At 37.4% G+C, this 19,321-nt stretch overlaps 2 protein-coding genes across 2 annotated transcripts; one reads left to right on the forward strand and one right to left on the reverse strand.

The window, feature by feature from the left end:
• The first annotated feature begins 10,046 nt into the window (after nt 1–10,046).
• Nucleotides 10,047–14,063, forward strand: LOC107816466 (sulfite exporter TauE/SafE family protein 5). The gene is made up of 4 exons (XM_016642189.2): nt 10,047–10,975; nt 12,175–12,309; nt 13,332–13,481; nt 13,588–14,063. The coding sequence occupies exons 1-4, from the start codon at nt 10,181–10,183 to the stop codon at nt 13,894–13,896; spliced, it is 1,389 nt and encodes a 462-aa protein (XP_016497675.1). The 5' UTR covers nt 10,047–10,180; the 3' UTR covers nt 13,897–14,063.
• A 1,731-nt stretch (nt 14,064–15,794) lies between these two features.
• Nucleotides 15,795–18,776, reverse strand: LOC107816467 (transcription factor ILR3). The gene is made up of 5 exons (XM_016642190.2): nt 18,423–18,776; nt 17,063–17,125; nt 16,726–16,800; nt 16,401–16,563; nt 15,795–16,315 (listed from the first exon to the last, which is right to left on the reverse strand). Exons 1-5 carry the CDS (start codon nt 18,545–18,547, stop codon nt 16,049–16,051), a joined length of 693 nt encoding a protein of 230 aa, XP_016497676.1. The 5' UTR covers nt 18,548–18,776; the 3' UTR covers nt 15,795–16,048.
• Between the last annotated feature and the right edge of the window lie 545 nt (nt 18,777–19,321).

Genomic DNA, 19,321 nt, shown 5'->3' on the forward strand with positions numbered 1-19,321 from the left:
GTTTTTGTTTGGTCTAAATTACTACTCCATATTTGTTACCAGCATAGGTTTTTGCTAACTTTAATTTTTCCTTTCAAAGAATAGTTGATGAGTGGTGGTACCATCTTATCTTTCATCAATCCAGACTTTAGAGACGATAGATAATATTCGACCAGAAAAATCATTTGGAATATTGAAGAGCATGAAAATAAACTGGTACCACCACCAGCTATAAAGTTTTAGTAACACAAGACTTAAGTCATTTATATTATCCTTCGTCCCATGTCTTCTTTTTTCCTTTCCCACTTTCATGGCAGTTTACTAACCAAATACAAGGCGAAATTATTAATTAGTAGAAGTCATCACAAGTGTTAAAATTTTCTGCCTATTACTTTTGATACTACTTTTTTCCCCTAGTCCTATCACAAATAAGTGCCCCATATATATTCTTCCTCTTTGAGTACCTTAAAATATTCTATGACGACATAATATAATTTTTTTAAATATCTATATAATATGTAAAATTTAATCAGCTTCTTTTAATCAAAAGTGCTCAATATTCTTTGAAAGCAGTGTACAAAAAGTTAGTTTCTTCGGATCTATTTGATTCACTGTGGATAAGAATATCATAAGATGGATTCCAGGGGCTCAATATCATCCAACTAGATAAGCACCAGCATTTTTCCAGAGCAATAAAGCTTCAGAATTTGAGAAACTTCTCCCCCATTTCTAACAAAATCTTACAAGTAAAGAAACTATAATTATTAGGCCATTACCACCAATCTTAACCTTTTTTTAAAAAATTAAACAATTACCTTAAACCTTAATTTCAGGTGTTTATTATCTAGTTCCATCAGTAGTATCTGTAGTAGTTGTTAACAGAAAAAATAGAAAATTACCACTAGATAGTTTCAGCTACACACTAGTCCATCCTTCCTCCTCAGCTCAAAAAGAATAGAATTCACTAGTAATAAATATGGATAAGAATAGTTTATTCCAATATAATTTCAGTTTACTAGCATGTTTGGCAAACTTCTAAAATCTGCTTATTTTAATATGTGTTTTTTCCAAAAGTACTTTTCAAAAAATTACTTTTGGTGAGAATCCGTTTGTGTTTGATTTGAAAAGTATTTTTGAGCAGCAATTAGTATTTAACCAAGTTTTTAAAAATCGTTTCTAAATATATTTTCTTAAAAGTGCTTGTCAGAAAAGTTGTTTTGGAGAGAAGCTATTTTTTTTTGCTTTTCAAAAACTGTTTTTGTTTCTCCACAAAATCACTTTTTCCCTTCTAAAAGGTTGGCCAAACACCTTATTTTTTTGGAAAAAAAAACACTTTTCACAGTTACCAAACAGACTATAATTCTAAACCTCCTCCCTGTCAATTGAAAAAGAAAATTGATAACAAGGAAGAGAACAAGGACTAGTAATGAATAGGCAACAAAATATGTAATGATATTTCCAATCTTGGCATAATCAATCAATGTAATATTAATCTTTCGGCTTGACAAATATACAAAGAACAGGAGGTAGGTGTAGGTGTGTACTGCGCCAACGTAATATGCAACAAGATAAATGACTAGAGGTGTAAATTTTGGAAATATTTTTATGTATGTAGTCTTGCTAAGTAAGAAATTTTCCTTTAGAGTTGAAACTCTATAATATTTTTTTTTAAAAAGGACAGTCTGGTGCATTAAGTTTTCACTATGTGCGGGGTCCGGAGAAGGGCCGGACCACAAGGGTCTATCATACGCAATCTTAGCATGCATTTCTGCAAGAGGCTGTTTTTACGGCTTGAACTCGTGACCTCCTGATCACATGGCATCAACTTTACCAGTTATGCCAAGACCTCCTTCTCTCTATAACATTTTTAATGTGGATTATTAATTAACAATGATTAATTAATACTAATTATTTATACAAAAATATATACATTATATATTTATAGAAAATTGATATAATTACCCGATACATGCATGTATATTTTTCCAGTTTACTTTACTCAACCATGTAAACCAAAAATCATCCAACTTATCAAATCCAAGAAGCTTCTATGATGCTTCATTTCACCCGTGCACTCCAAAATATGGCTGATAAGCTTCTTGCGTGATGTCTCAATTGATTTAAAAGCAAGTTACACGTCATTTTCGTCTATTCTAGGTGAGGACTAGTAGGCTCTATCATCATTACATTTGCAAGTATTAGAATAAGCTTAAAACGATCATATGCATGTAGTAATAATAACAACTAGAACTATATAGAAAAGTTACATAGATCATCTCATGTTATAAATGTTACCACGATTATATTGCTTTTTTCTTTCTTTTTAGACATTTCAAAACTTTGAGGCATCACAAGAGAAAAGTGCTTGTCAAGTTCAACAGATAGCATTTAGTAAGTGCAAGACTGACATTAAAGAACTCCTGTAACGATCCGATCGGTCGTTTTGAAAGTAATAGTTCCGATTCCCTATTTACTGCTTCTCCCATATCTATTCCTGCTATTCTGACTTGCCGGGAGGTTTCGTTTTGGTTTTTGAAATATTTTGGGATACTTAGTCCCTAAATGGAGGTTTAAGCCTTAGGATTTGGACCGTAGTCGGAACTGTGTGAAAACGACTCCGGAATAGAATTTTGTCTGTTCCGTTAGCTCCGTTAGGTAATTTTGGGTTTAGCTGCGTGTCCGAATTGTGTTTTGGAGGTATGTAGCTCATTCAGGCTTGAAATGGCTAAAATAGGAATTTAAGTTTGGAAGTTTGACCGGGGAGTTGACTTTTTGATGTCGGGGTCGGAATCCAATTTCGAAAATTTTCATAGCTCTGTTATGTCATTTATGACTTGTGTGCAAAATTTGAGGTCAATCAGACTTGATTTGATAGGTTTCGACATCAGATGTAGAAGTTGGAAATTCTTAAGTTTCATTAAGCTTGAATTGGGGTGTGATTCCTGGCTTTAGCGTTATTTGATATTATTTGAGGCTTCGACTAAGTCTGTATGATATTTTAGGACTTGTTGGTGTATTTGGTTGAGGTCCCGAGGGCCTCGGGTGAGTTTCGGATGGTTAACGGATCAAAAGTTGGACTAAAACAGCTGCTGCAAATTTTCTTATGCTAGAAATGCAGAAATCGAGCCCAGGGTCGAAGGCCATGATCGAGGGCCAGAATCGAGGCAAAACCGAGGGTTGCCTGGGCAGAATTATAAAACAGGGACTTCGTCCCATTTGTCATTTTTGACAAATTAGAGCTTGATGAGAGACGATTTTTGATAGATTTTCAAGAAAAAACATTGGGGGTAAGTAATTCTAACTCGAATTTGGTCAATATACACGAATATATCATTGTTTTCACCATTTAATTAGTGTTTTGAGATGGAAATTTGGGAAAATTTTAGAAATCTCATAGAAACGAATTTTTGAGATTTTGGTGTCGATTCGGAGTCGGATTTGAGTGAAACTGGTATGGTTGGACTCGTAATTGAATGGGTTGTCAGATTTTATGAGTTTTGCCAGATTCCGAGACGTGAGCCCCACACTTGCGATTTTTGAGTTAATTTTTGGATTTTTATTGAAAAATATAGTATTTTCTTATGAAATTGATTCCTATAATTTTTGTTGACTCTATCGAATTATTTTGGTTTGATTCGAGCCATTCAGGGTCGGATATTCGTGGAAAAGGCATTCTTACTGATTGATTGAGTTTGGTTCGAGGTAATTGACTTGCCTAACTTTGTGTGAGGGAACTCCCTGTAGGATTTGTATCATTTTTGATATATGAGCGTCGTGTACGTGAGGTGACGAGTACGTACACTGGCTAATTGTGTAAAAACCCGATTTTTCTTCTAAGTAATAACCTTATTTCCTTCTTATTTGAGTTGCATCAGCATGTGTGATATCCGGCTACACTAGAATAGCATGCCTACTTGCCTTAACTGTTGACTTGAACTACGTGCATCATGTTTAGTGAATCTACCTGTCTTTCCTTAACTGGTAACTTAGGTTGAACTGTAGAATTTCGTATCGTAACTATTGAATTCTATTGTTTGGCTGCATATTTACTTTGGGACTACGGAATGGCATTCCGGGAGATCCCCTTGTACTGCATATTTACTTTGGGACTACGGAACGGTATTCCGGGAGATCCCCCTATACTGCATATTTATTTTGGGACTACGGAACGGTATTCCGGGAGATCCCCTTGTACTGCATTTGTACTTTGGGACTATGGAACGATATTTCGGGAGATTTTCTTGTACTGTATATTTACGTTGGGACTACGGAACGGTATTCCGGGAGATCCCCCTTGTTCTGCACATTTACGTTGGGACTAAGAGAACGGTATCTTAGGAAATCCCCAGTTGTTATCTATGTGTACTGAGTTGTTGTCTTCTATGATTTCATTCTTGTTAAATTTTAGTCTTTATTTTATTGCGATGTTTCATTTTATCTTATGTTATTATATATATACCAGTATGGCCCTGATCTGACCTCGTCACTACTCGATCGAGGTTAGGCTTGGCACTTACTGGGTACCGATTGTGGTGTACTCATGCTACTTTTCTGCACATATTTTTTATGTGACGATCCAGGTACTCCTTATCAGCCGCACTATCAGTGAGCCGGGACAGCTTTGGAGATTTCAAGGTATATGTGTCGTGTCCGCAGACCTCCGAGTCCCCTTCTACTCTTCCCTATGTCCATTATCTTCTGTATTTTCTTTTGATAGACTTTGATGTATAGAGACACTAGATTTTTCTTTTGTAGTTTGTGATTCACAATGTTCCGGGTTTGGGGAATGTTGTATAGTATATTAAGGAGTTGGTTATTGTACATGCCAAGTGTCATGGTACTCAATTATAGTGTTATTGCTACAGTTAGTTGTTAAATTTATGTTTTCATTTCAGTTATTCCATAAAATGTTAGGCTTACCAAGTCATAGAGACTAGGTGCCATCACGACGTCAAAAGGAGGGAAAATTGAGTCGTGACAAGTTGGTATCAGAGCTCTAGGTTCATAGGTGTCGTGAGTCACAAGCCGGTTTATTAGTGTCTTTCGGATCGGTACGGAGACGTCTGTACTTATCTTCGAGAGGCTATGGAACTATTAGGAAAATTTCACTACATTGATTCCTTGTCGTGCGAAAATTATTGATTTCAAATAAAAAAATTCTAAACTTCTATAGTCTATTCTCTCACAGATGGTGAGGACACGTACAAGCGGATCTGATGACCAGACACCCATGCCCTCTGGTAGAGCCGCGAGAGGCCGAGGCCGGGGCAGAGGCCGAAGACGTCCACATGGTGCAGCCAGAGTACCCGCACAAGCTGCTACAGAGGAACCCCCAGTAGCTCCAACTGGAGGGCAAACACCTAAGGTACCTGTTTCTGCACCAGTCCTCTAGGAGACTCTAGCCCAATTTCTGAGCATGTTCAGCACCTTAGCTCAGGCTGGATTGATTCCACTTACTCCTGCCACATCTCAGGCCGGGGGAGGAGAACAGACTCCGGTCGTCGGTACTCAAGAGCAGCGGGTTCAGGTCGACCAGGTTCTAGAGATTGTACCAATGCAGCCGGTAGCTCCAGCTCAGCCCGAGGTTAGGGCAGCAGCTTCTAAGGTGGAGCAGCTCGGACTTGAGAGGTACATGAAGTACCACCCACCTACCTTCAGCGGATTGGCTACAGATGATGCTCAGGGTTTCCTGGAGGAGTGTCATCGTATTCTCCGTACTATGGGCGTAGTGGAGACGAGCGGGGTTTCTTTTATTACATTCCAGCTTAGAAGAGCATCCTATCAGTGATGGCGTGCTTATGAGCTGAGTAGTTCGGATGAGGAAGTTTCGCTTACATGGACTCAGTTCTCGGACATGTTTTTGAGAGAGTATGTCCCTCAGATCCTCAGGGACTCATGGCACGCGGAGTTTGAGCAGCTGCTCCAGGGATCTATGACTGTGTCAGAGTATGCAGTCTGTTTCAGTGATTTGGCCCGACATGCACCGGACTTGGTTGCCACAGTTTGAGAGAGGGTTCAACGGTTTATTGAGGGACTCCACCCCAGCATCTGGATTAGTATGGCCAGGGAGTTGGAGATGGATATGTTTTATCAGCAGGTTGTGAGTATTTTCAGGATATTAGAGGGCATGCTTGCCCGGGACAGAGAGAAGAGAGAGGCCAAGAGGTCGCGAGAGACTGGTTATTATTCTGGTGCTCGTGCCCCAGCAGCTCACCATGGTAGGGGTTATGTGAGTCACCCCGATCATTCAGCTCTTCCAGCCGTCAGTGGTATCCCAGCCCCTTCTAGGCCCTAGGAGCCTTATTATGCACTGTCGGTATCTAGTGTGCCTCCTGCATGGGGTGTTCCTAGCGGCCAATCCAGTAGATGTGGCCCGAGCCAGCCACAACAGCCACGCCCTCCCAAAGCTTGTTTTGAGTGTGGTGACGCTCGCCATATGGTGAGGGATTGCCCCAGATTTAGGAGGGTTGCACCTCCACAGACTTCTCAGCCACAACGTGCTCCACCGGGTCCTCAGGCTATGATTATAGCACCAGCTGCCACCCCACCTGCTTTGCCAGCCCGAGGTTGAGGTAGGGGAGGTACAGGTCGCCCTAGAGGGGGAGGCCAGGCCAAATATTATTCCCTCCCTATTCGTACAGAGGCAGTTGCTTCTGATTTTGTCATTATAGGTATTGTTCCAGTCTGTCATAGAGATGCGTCAGTATTATTTGACCCAGGCTCTACATATGACTATGTGTCCTCTTATTTTTCCCCGTATTTGGGCGTATCTCGGGATTCTTTGAGTTCCCCTATTTATGTGTTTACTCATGTGAGAGATTCTCTTGTTGTGGACTGCGTGTATCGGCCGTGTTTGATTGCTCTTAGTGTTTTTGAGACCAGAGCTGATTTATTATTGCTCAGCATGGTGGACTTTGGTATTATTTTGGGCATTGACTGGTTGTTGCCCCATTATGCTATTCTTGATTGTCACGCTAACACCGTGACGCTGGCTATGCCAGGATTTCTGCGATTAGAGTGGAGAGGTACCTTAGAGTATACTCTCAGTAGGGTTATTTCATTTCTTAAAGCTCAACGAATGGTTGAGAAGGGTGTGACGCGTATCTAGCTTATGTGAGAGATGTCAGCATTGATAACCCTACAGTCGATTCAGTTCCAGTAGCGAGGGACTTTCCAGATGTGTTTCCAGCTGGTCTTCCGGGCATGCCACCCGACAGAGATATTGATTTTGGCATTGATCTGTTGCCGGGCACTCAACTCATCTTTATTCCTCCGTACCATATGGCTTCTCCTGAGTTGAAGGAGTTAAAGAAGCAGTTATAGGAGTTTCTTGATAAGGGCTTCATTCGGCCCAGTGTATCACCTTGGGGTGCTCCTGTCTTGTTTGTGAAGAAAAAGGATGGTTCTATGTGTATGTGCATTGATTATCGCCAATTGAACAAAGTCACAGTGAAGAACCGGTATCCTTTGCCTCGTATTGATGACCTATTTGATCAGTTACAGGGTGCCAGAGTATTTTCCAAGATTGACTTGTGTTCAGGTTATCATCAGTTGAAGATTCGGGAGCCAGATATCCCGAAGACTACTTTTAGGACCAGATATGGTCACTATGAGTTTCTTGTTATGTCTTTTGGGCTGACCAATGCCCGGGCAGCTTTTATTAACTTGATGCACAGTGTGTTTCGGCCTTATCTTGACACATTCGTCATTGTGTTTATTGACGATGTGGTATACTCACGGAGTCAGGAGGATCATGAGCAACACCTGAGGACTGCGCTTCAGACCTTAAGAGAAAAAGAAGTTATATGCAAAATTTTCAAAGTGTGAGTTTTGGCTAGACTCAATGGGATTCTTGGGTCTTATAGTATCGAGTGGGGGGATCCAGGTGGATCCAAAGAAGATTGAAGCAGTGCAGAGTTGGCCCAGACCGTCCTCAGCTACAGAGATCCAGAGTTTTCTTGGTTTGGCGGGGTATTACCGTCGATTTGTAGAGGGTTTATCATCTATTGCAGCTCCAATGACCAGGCTGTCCCAGAAGGGCAATTTTTGAGTTAGTTTCGCCAGATTCCGAGACGTCCCCACAGGCAATTTTTGAGTTAATTTCGAATTTATATTGGAAAATATAGTATTTTCTTATGAAATTGATTCCTATAATTTTTGTTGAGTGTATCGAATTATTTTGGCTAGATTCGAGCCATTCAGAATCGGATATTTGTGGAAAAGGCATTCTTACCGATTGATTGAGCCTGGTTCGAGGTAAGTGACTTGCCTAACTTTGTGGGGGGGAACTCTCCGTAGGATTTGTACTATTTTTGATATATGAGCGCCGCGTACGTGAGGTGACGAGTACGTACACGAGCTAATTATGTAAAAATCCAATTTTTCTACTAAGTAATGACCTGATTTCTTTCTTATTTGAGTTCCATCAGCATGTGTGGTATCCGGCTAGACTAGAATAGCATATCTACTTGCCTTAACTGTTTACTTGAACTACTTGTAGCATGTTTAGTGAATTTACCTCTTTTTCCTTAACTGGTACTTAGGTTGAACTGTAGAATTTCGTGTCGTAACTATTGGATTCTATTGTTTGGCTGCATATTTACTTTGGGACTATGGAACGGTATTCCGGGAGATCCCCCTGTACTGCATATTTACTTTGGGACTACGGAACGGTATTCCGGGAGATCCCCCTATAGTGCATATTTACTTTGGGATTACAGAACGGTATTCCGAGAAATCCCCTTGTACTGCATTTGTACTTTGGGACTATGGAATGGTATTACGGGAGATCCCCCTGTACTGTATATTTACTTTGGGACTACGGAACGGTATTCCGGGAGATCCCCCTGTTCTGCACATTTACGTTGGGACTAAGAGAACGGTATCTCGGAAAATCCCCAGTTGTTATCTCTATGTACTGAGCTGTTGTCTTCTTTCTATTATCTCATTCATGTTAAATTTCAGTCTTTATTTTACTGCGGTATTTCATTCTATCTTGTGTTATTATATATATACCAGTAGGGTCCTGACCCGACCTCGTCACTACTCGACCGAGGGCTGACCCGACCTCGTCACTACTCGACCGAGGTTAGGCTTGGCACTTACTGGGTACCGATTGTGGTGTACTCATGCTACTCTTCTGCACATGTTTTTCGTGTGCAGATCCAGGTACCCCTTATCAGCTGTATTATCAGTGAGCCGAGACAGCTTTGGAGACTTCAAGGTATATCTGTCGCGTCCGCAGACCTCCGAGTACCCTTCTACTCTTCCCCATGTCCATTATCTTCTGTATTTTCTTTTGATAGACTCTGATGTATAGAGACACTCGATTTTCCTTCTGTAATTTGTGATTCACGATGTTCCGGGTTTTGGGAATGCTATGTAGTATATTGAGGAGTTGATTATTGTACATGCCAAGTGGCATGGTACTTAGTTATAGTGTTATTGCTATAGTTAGTTGTTAAATTTATGTTTTCATTTCAGGTATTCCCAAAATGTTAGGCTTACCTAGTCATAGAGACTAGGTGTCGTCACGACGTCATAAGGAGGAAAAATTGGGTCGTGACACTAATGGTGCATAAACATCAATTAATTAAGTGGAGGAGACACCTATGTTTCATTCCATTAATTTGACAATCATAAACTTGGCTACAAACTACCTTTAACAAAATTGTTTCAATGAAACATGCATATATATATAATTTCTCAAAACTTAATCCAAAAAAACATGCATATAGCTTCTATTTCTCAACAAGTCATTTTGAAATTCTGCTTATTTATTGTGATTGCAAATACGTGTTATTGCCATGAAGACAATGTTACATACATAGAGTTTGAGGCTTTAAGCATTAATTTGTCCCATTATTTTAACTTATTCTTCGACCTCTTTCTTCACTTAAAAGAGTAGCAATTTGATCAGTCACCATTATGCGCGCATCTGATTTAATATCTCATTCTATGAAGCAACTCCACTGTTAAGAAGCCAAATATGCTTGGATGTTGACATGGACAATTGGTGAAAGTTATATAGACGATGACAAGTGGCAAAAAGACCCAAAATAAATTCTAGTTTTCCTCCCATGTCTTTGTACTATACCGTCATATTTTAAACCATCAACGTTTTTTCCTCTTAGGCCTCTACGCCTTCTTAAAACCCTCTCCTCCAAAGCACACTCTCATTGTAACAAAACATTTCAAGAAAATGAATTGTCACAACAGCTACCTAAAATGGACATTCTTTCTTATTTTTCTTACCACCTGCAGATTTTCTATAGCAAAACAAACAAACCTCGCTTCAGATATACCCAAATTGGATCAATTCTTGAATGCAATCTATGAATGGAGGGCTAATCAGCAGCAAAAACAAGCAGATACCGGTCTAAAATTACTTGAAGCTCCCACTGTAGTAGCAGGGGTGCTCTGTTTTTTAGCAGCCTCTATATCAAGTGCTGGTGGGGTTGGAGGTGGAGGTTTATATGTACCAATTCTCACTATAATAGCTGGTGTAGACCTCAAAACAGCCTCCAGCTTTTCTGCATTTATGGTCACAGGTGGCTCTATTGCTAATGTTGTTTGTAACATGTTCATTAAAAATGGTGGCAAGATTTTGATTGATTTTGATATAGCATTGCTGTCGCAGCCGTGCATGTTATTGGGTGTTAGCATTGGAGTTATATGCAACCGTGTTCTCCCGGAATGGCTCATCACTATACAATTTGCTGTTTTTCTTGGTTTTTGCACTTTCAAGACATGTAAATCAGGGTTTTGTTTTTGGAAGTTGGAATCGGAAGTGGAGGTGATGAGGAGAAATGGGAATCAAGAATTGGAGAATGGGTTGCTGAAAAATGAAAGTTTTGGTGGAGCTGAGCCTTTGTTGGAGAAGGAAGAAAAGGGATTAGGAAGCAGCAGCATTCCATGGATGAAAATGGGGGTGTTGGTGATGTTCTGGTTTTCCTTCTTTTTCCTCTACCTTCTTCGTGGAAATCGATATGGACAAGTATGCCCTGTTTTGTTTACACGTATCTTTTTTCCTTTGTCTTATTTTTCCTTTTTTGGACACTTTATGCCATAACTGAGTCCTAGAGATATGAATTTATTTCCAAAAAAATCAATAATTTGGAGCTCTCATTTCTCGCACTGGTTACTAAAATTACCTAGAGGCTAGAGACCTTCGCACTTTACTGAACTTCATAAAATCCTCTTCTCCTTTTCCCTTCTGAGGCCAAGTTCAGTTGTATTTCACATCATTAGAATGTAATGCTGAATTCTGTTTTTATACTACTTTTGGCATCACAAATATATGCCCAATTCTTGTGCTCTTGAGAATCTCTGTCCTCTTCCCCTGTTAAAAGTAATAATTGCGACCAAAAAAATGATCTAGTTTGTGTTGAGACCTCTTGTTTTAAACAAGGCGTTTTGCGACGCGTACCAAAAACGCTCTGGGGCGATGGTGTGGGACGAAAGTTTCAAGAGGCGTACGCCCGGGCGTTCGGGGCGCATTTTTTTAGTAAGGAGTAAGCCCCGGAGACTTTTTCAAATTAGAACAAAATTTATTGAATTAGTCCTTCATATAATACCCAAATTCTCAAAAGCTAGTTTGTTAATTACTCAAAAGTATTAAATTTAAAAGTAAAGACCTTTTTTATTGATTTAAACCCTAATTCATGATTTTTCCAATTTTTTTATCTTATCCGCTAGTCTGCTAATATCTCCCAAAAACAACGAATATTTAATTTTTTTATACAAATACAAAGAGAACTACATTTTTCTTCATAACAGTAAATTCAAAATTCAAATTGCAAGTTAATCATCCTTTTTGTTCCTCCATATATAAAATTTTATTCTTTTAGACTCAAATTACTTGTGCTTGTAAGTAACGTATAATACATTGTTTTGATTATTTTTTTGTGGGGATGGAGCACACATATATATAGTTTTCTTCAATTTTTATGCAATTTTACATATTTATAAATATTAATTGTCATTATATTATTTTATAAAATATTAAAAATTAAATACCTATGGGGCTTATGCCCCGCTGAGTAATATGTAAAACGCCCCGCCTTACGCCAACGCCTTTTAAAACACTTGAGACCATGAAAACTAAAATTGGGAAAAAATAGAGCGTAAGAATCTTTTAAGTGTTAAGTTACTTGTTTGTAACATTGTAACAGAAATTGATTGATCAATGTGCAGGGGATTATTCCTATGGAGGTGTGTGGAGTTGGATATTGGATCATCTCATCAGTGCAGTTTCCTTTGGCTATCATCTTTACATCATGGATCTTGTATAATAGAGAAACTCAGCATAACATACCTTCCAAAAAGCAGGTATTTATCCATTAAAACCAAATTATCTGTCTTTTAAGAATTTTGCACAAAAAGAGACATTTAATAGCCTTAATCATAAACTTATGTGGCATTACTATCATTTATCTCTCCTTAAACATGCAACTGTTAACACTTCATTGCAAAAGTAATACGTACATGACTTCTTTGTTTTTTCTAAAACATCAAATCAGGTGCGGCTCAATGGATCTCATGGCCTAAGACGAAACCATATTGAGAGACCCTTAAATTTATTTTATAAAATATTTATACTAACAACAAAATTTACTTTCTAAATAATAAATTAATCATTTAAGACAAAAAATAAGCAAATTTCAAAACAAAATACTAGAAAGAAGAGCACAAAAAATAAAGTGATGGACTATCGGATGTTGAGGTCCACAAATTTTGATTTGGCTATCATCACAAACAAGAAAAAGAAATAAACGTACATAACGTAATAGCTTAAGTTTTGAGCATTAACGGTGTCAAAAATATTTACTCCTTATGATCAATTTAAACAATAATTGTAGTTCATTCTATTAAGTAGCACTTATTGGTGAATATCTAAAATAAATCATAAATAACCTAATATAATATGTCGAATTACACTAAAAAAAATGGTGCATGAATGTTTTACTGTTCATGCAGTTTGAGAGAATATTGTAAAAAAAATTCATTATGTTGTCGATATATATAAACTTAAGTCCTATATATAAAAAGAATAAAATTAAAATTGAAGACCGTGGCAAATATAATAATTAATCAGTAAAGAAAATTATCATAATTTATGAATTTATTGATATAAAATAACCTCAATCAAATAAAAAAAAAATTGTAACACTTTTCTTTATATTAATTATTTATATAATATATAGTAATAATAATAATAAGAATTTAAAATAAATTTGGGTACTGCCCATGCTTTTAGAGCCGCTGCTCCTGCGTCAAATGTTTTGGAACCAATTCATTTAGCTAATACAACTACGAGAGAGTAACTTGGCTCGTTTATTAAATAAATGCAGGAAGGAAGCAGTGAAACAAAACATGGACCTTCAGGGAAGCTCATATTCCCATTAATGGCACTACTAGCAGGGGTTCTGGGCGGCGTTTTTGGAATTGGTGGTGGAATGCTAATTAGTCCCCTTCTTATCCAAGTTGGAATAACTCCTGAAGTAATTAAGCTTTCCCTTAATTGCCTGTTATTCTTCCATCTTAGTTATCCTTAAATTTGACTTTTTTCTTGTAGGATTCTGATGACTTTAATTTGTTTTACAACAGGTGACAGCAGCAACCTGTTCATTCATGGTTTTTTTCTCCTCTAGCATGTCTGCTGTGCAATATCTATTGCTAGGGATGGAGCAGGTGGATAATGCCCTAATCTTTGCGCTTGTCTGTTGTGTTGCCTCGATCGTTGGATTAGTAGTAGTTCAGAGAGCCATAGAACATCATGGGAGAGCATCCCTCATTGTGTTTTCTGTTGGCATAGTTATGGCTTTAAGCACTGTTCTCATGACCAGTTTTGGAGCTGTTGATATCTGGAGGGATTACACTAGTGGGAATTACATGGGTTTCAAGCTGCCTTGTTGAGAAAAGAAAAATATGAATGAAGTCTTAAGAAATGCGCCACTTCAAGAAAGTTTTGCATTTTTATGTTCTATTTCTTGGGAAGCTTTTGTTAAGTGAAAAAGTGAGCTCTGAGATGTTTGTAACGTCGATTGTGAAGTTTAAGCCATGATTTTACATTTACTTATGTATTTCCAATTGTTATGCCTAAGCCATGATGATTATATAACAACAATAGCTTGTACTATAATTGTCTCATTTAGAGAAGATGTTTCTTCAATGAAAACCTACTTCAGTATCAAACATAATACATACACGGCTCCACTTAAACTTGAGCTAGTTCCTATTGAACACTTAAACTCAAGAAAAGTATTTCAATTAGCCACATTTTATTAAGACAATCAGAAAATAGAACGCAAATACCAATAAGGTACAGAAATAAAGCTCTTGAGGAAAAACAAAAGCTATGTTCGTTGCTATGGCGTCCTCTCCTCTCTCTTCTCTTCTCTATCTCTTTTTCTCTCTCCCCAATATGATGCAATCAAAGATACGAAATGCCGACAACGTAAACTGCTGAAGAAAATTCGAGAATCATCAACCTCACCTCTAACACCGGCGTTATTTATCAAAGAATCAATCCGTCCAAAGGCGTCCCAATCTTTATGTACGCCGGTTTAAATGGCAGAACCATTATCACTAATGCCAATCTCATAGCTGCGACTCGTTCCTAAATCGAACTTACCTCGTTCGAGTTTGAGTTAACTCTGCTGATCTCATCGCAGAGAGATATCAATTGAGTAACACTACATTTCCTAAGATACTCCGGTGACCATCACTACTTTTCCGGCTAGTTTCCTCCATGGCTCTAACTAGCATGCCACTTTGGCATAGTTCTCTAGTATTCTTTTTGGTTTGCTCTTATGGAAATAGTGGTTACTCAGTAGTTACTTGGACATAACGGGAGTGAAGGGTATAGTCAATGGTTGTTAAAACGGAGTAAATGATAAGATTATTTATGCTATAATCTTAATACAATCACCGACCCAGGTGAAAACTCCATAAACTGACATACATGGGTCATGGGTGAAGATTGGAGAAACAAATTTGAGGTTTTTGAGAGTATTCTGGAATCTGGTGGGGAAGTGAGAACAGAATTTGGAAAGCCAGCCATGGGACTTGTCGTCCGTCAACAAAATTTTTGGAAACGCGGCTTTAAAGAAAACCAGCGAAAAAAGATAATGGAAGAAGATAGGGAGAAAAAAATACCAAAAAAATTAATTAACCATTTTTCAGATATGTACGCGCTCAAAGAGAGTGTAAATCACATACTTTCCCATGTCAACAAAATGTGTTTAACTAAAATATTTTTGTTGAATTTAAGTGTTTAATAGGAACTAGCTTGAATTTAAGTGCTTAAATGAAAAAAAAGGGAACGAGTTTAAGGGCTACGTATGTATTTGGCCTAACTGAAATATAGAGTTAAATGCTGTCAGATGGACAAACATGACTCCCAACAAATAAATTGCATATACAGCAAACCAGACCCAGAAAATAAAAATCATTTTTATCGTTTTATCTAGGCGGATGAGGAAAATTATAATCCAGAAATAAAAACTAGCATGAGAGCTTAGTAATTAAATGAGTGCTCAACCTCTTCCTTCCAAATCCATAAAAATTGGAGCAAGTAGTAGCTGACAGTATATTATCTACAGGGTAAATGACAAGAAAGAGCATATGGTAGCAGCATTTATAACAACAACAACAACAACCCCAGTAAAATCTCACTTCATACATAGTCGCTGTAAAACATCTGCATTGTTGACCTAGAGGATATGAATTTATTAACTATTAACCATTCCTGCTCTAACAACTAGAAGCTGTTAGCTGACTGTAACTCTCGATTCAAAATTGTACAGTCAAAATTGAACAACCAAGAATAGCATGTCTTGAGGATGCTATGCTTGGTAGGTGATATAAATCAGATAAGGTATTCATGTAAACTTCAACAAGATTTACACGTTAATATACATAACCAGTTGATCGACTACCTCATTATAGTATGATGCACCAATCTGATTATATTAGGAGAACAAAATGTCAGAAAACGTCAACAAACTTGTTGACATACGAGTCAAAACATTCCCATAGTTCTTAGTAACAAAAAGTCGCATAAGATTTAAGCAACTGGGGGACGGAGAGCATGATCCTCTGAGGTATCAACTGCAGCAGGAGGCACAAACTGCCACATAGGGATTCCAGGGTAGCCAAGATATGGCATCATTTTGCTTGCATAGACTTGATGTGGGGAAGAAAAAGGAGAAGCCATTGCAGGAGGGTGTGGTAAAAACCCAGGTTGAGCGTTCGTGGTCTTCAGTTGCTGCTCAAGTTTGTCTTTCTCTGCTTTCAGCTTCTGTTTCTCATCTCGGAGTTCATTTTTCTCAGCCTACAACAGAACAAAAGAATAACCACTTTATACATAGCTCATGAGTGAGAAAATACCAACAAAATAATGAGTTCAATGATCACACCTTCAATTCATTAACCTTCTCCTGCAAGTTGTCATAAGACTCCTTGAGCTTCTGAGCTTCATCTCTCAACTGCACCACCATTCGAACCGCATCACTCAAGATAACAGATTTATCCATTTTGGGCTGCTTTCCAGGTTCCAGGATAGAACTTAATTCTTGGAACCTTGACGAAATAAAATAGAAGAATACAAAAACAATTTTATATTTAAAGATAATTCCAGCAACCAGCAGTAACGAATTTAAATGCAGCACTAACCATCAGTCAAGCATGCAAGAGTTGGATAACACACAGAAAAAGAGAAGGAGAAAGAGAGTGTGTGTGTGCCTGTCATTCAGCTTGTCCCTACGCATTTTCTCCCTGTGTGCTTTTGAATCAGATGCACATGCTCCAGATCTTGCCCTGAAACAAAAAAAAGTTTCATATAAAGGAAGATTGGGAAAGAGGCATAAGAAACACTTCAAAAACAAAGAAAGAATAACATGATATTGTTAATGCTACAAGACATCACTGATGCTTTTTCAACTTTCTGATATACAATACAATAGAAAACATAATACAGTAGAACAAGAGATATTCTGATGTTATGTGCTCTGGCTACTGTTTTCAACTCTTTCAACTGTTGTTTAAAAAACTCGCAAATAATTGATTAAAAGAAAAATACCTCTTTTTGGAGCCGCAATCCTTCAAACTATCTGAATTGCCATAGGAATCATCTAATCCAGAACTGTAATTAGGTAAGAAACACATCACAGTCACCACCAATTCTAACGATCAATCGGCTTAGTTGTGCAACAAAAAAATGGAAACGTTTTCATAATATTAAAGTTATTAATGCAAGATATTGAAAAGACTGAAAGGACTTAGCACATACAATCCTCCTCATACAAGATTAAAGAAAATAGATGAGTATCTCTTCTACGGATAAGACTGCAGATTAAACTAAAACAATCTATAGGCGGAGATAAAATCTCTTCAAAATCAAGTGTCTCTAAACCTCCAACTTTATATATGAAAGACATATCCATACTCAATCTTCCTTTTCCTTGTTTTGGAAAAGGAAAATGGGTGCAGAGGAAGGAAGGCCACAGAAATAATTTTCATATTCCTAGAAGCTTGTTTTATCCATGAGCTCTGCATCTTACTTAGCATAAATCCTAATTTGTTCATCAGTATTTTACGAGATCAGCTAAAGCATCTAACTTGGAAATCTTTGAAAACCTATATGTTTATGGATAACTCAATCCAACCAAGAGCAGAATAACAATAAAATCAATAGCGGAATAACAATAAAATCAATCATTTGACAGCTTCAGAACAGTGAGGCACCTACAGACCGAATCCAATTAGACTAACAAAATCTTCTTACTTCTACGCTATAGAGGCCACATACAACATTGGCAGTAGAAGAATAAACTTGAAAATACTACAAAACTCATTATTTCCCTTGTTTAATCACAAACTAATCATTTATATAACCTACTGAGATAGTCACCATCCTCATCTTACTCACACCCTCCTTTATTCTGAAATATACCACATAATAGCACAAAATCACCCTCAGAACTCAAATTGAACTTTCCTCTGCTTATTGAAACTGAAACTAAAGCTATTTGACAAGTGTACAAGCAAATTTTTCTTTTTTCCTTTTCTTTTTCAATAAGGAAGTGAACAAGTTAAAATTACTTGTAGCAGTCAACACTCAACAGATAATGAGTTATATACACTGCCACAAAAAATGTTTTCATTGTCTTCTTTTTGGCTTTTTAAGCAGTACACTTAAAGTTCAGTTCTTTTTTTGTTTTTGGCATTTTAAATAGTTCAGTTCAATTCTTAATTCAAGAAAATTCAACCCCACATTCCCATTTCACCAACTTAATTAATTTTTAAAAAAGGATCAATAAAAGAATGAAACTTGAATTGCAAAATAAGATAAGAATCAATCTAATGAAATATCAACTAGAGTAAACTTCAATTAATTTACTAAAAGTTCTTGAAAAACAAAGCTATGAATTAAAAATTACCTGAGATTATTAGGAAGGGAAAAAGCAGTAGAGGGCCATTGAGCATTGGGTTCAAGGGAAGGAAGGTCTTCCATTAACCCAAGTTCTAGGAGCCAATTTGAACCATCTTCTTCTGTTTCCGCCATTTCTTTTCTTCGAAAGGTGGCCGGAACTGAGAGTTAGCTGGCGCCGGGAAATTTTCTGTTGAAGAGTGTTTTTGGACAGTGGCGGGCGTGTTAGGTGGAACGGGAAAAATGGAGGAAAATGAGGAGGAGATGGAGAAGTGGAAGGAAATTATATGAGTGGTGGAGGGAGATTTTGGTTTTTGACAGTTAAAAATTGAGCCCTACTTTTACGTCACCTTCACCTTCAGTGACATTGGCTTTTGACACCATTATTCCTTCTTTTTAAAGCATCTGCTATAGAATTACTAGTATAAAAAGTTGCTACTCTGCATATTTTAATCCGAATTTTCACCTGGAATATATGTCCATTAAGGTAGATAAAATTCTTTTCTAAACTAGCCAAGATTGTTTAGCCAAGTTTCCAAATTTATTTTTTAAGAAAAATATTTTTAGTGAGAAGCAGTTTGTTCGGCTAATTAATTTGAAAGAACTTTTGAAAAAATACTTTTAAAGGTATTTTTTTCAAAAGTGCTTTTAGGAGAAGTTATTTTTTCTTCTTCTCAAAAAATGCTTCTATTTTTACTCAAAAATAACTTTTTTTCTTTCTAAAACCTGACCAATTACTTCAAATTTGAACAAAAAGTACTTTCCGTAAAAAATACTTGGCCATAAGATTTCAATTTTCAAATCTATACATTATTAAAAGGAGAGAAAAACCCCTCTCCTTAAGCCAAGTGGCAGCCTAGAAAAAAGCCAGCATAAGTAGTTAATAATTAGTTATTGATTATTATTTTT

This window comes from Nicotiana tabacum, chromosome 17, assembly GCF_000715075.1.
Source record: "Nicotiana tabacum cultivar K326 chromosome 17, ASM71507v2, whole genome shotgun sequence".
Lineage (NCBI taxonomy): Eukaryota > Viridiplantae > Streptophyta > Magnoliopsida > Solanales > Solanaceae > Nicotiana > Nicotiana tabacum.

What these genes read in the sequence shown, in the direction of transcription:
- LOC107816466 (XM_016642189.2), top strand. Translation starts at nt 10,181, where the DNA reads ATGAATTGTCACAACAGCTACCTAAAATGGACATTCTTTCTTATTTTT. An exon ending in GTGGAAATCGATATGGACAA is followed by an intron (nt 10,976 to 12,174) that starts GTATGCCCTGTT and finishes ATCAATGTGCAG; the next exon opens with GGGATTATTCCTATGGAGGT. An exon ending in ACATACCTTCCAAAAAGCAG is followed by an intron (nt 12,310 to 13,331) that starts GTATTTATCCAT and finishes AAATAAATGCAG; the next exon opens with GAAGGAAGCAGTGAAACAAA.
- LOC107816467 (XM_016642190.2), bottom strand. Translation starts at nt 18,547, where the DNA reads ATGGCGGAAACAGAAGAAGATGGTTCAAATTGGCTCCTAGAACTTGGG. An exon ending in AGGGACAAGCTGAATGACAG is followed by an intron (nt 16,564 to 16,725) that starts GCACACACACAC and finishes TATTTCGTCAAG; the next exon opens with GTTCCAAGAATTAAGTTCTA. An exon ending in AGAAGGTTAATGAATTGAAG is followed by an intron (nt 16,316 to 16,400) that starts GTGTGATCATTG and finishes GTTCTGTTGTAG; the next exon opens with GCTGAGAAAAATGAACTCCG.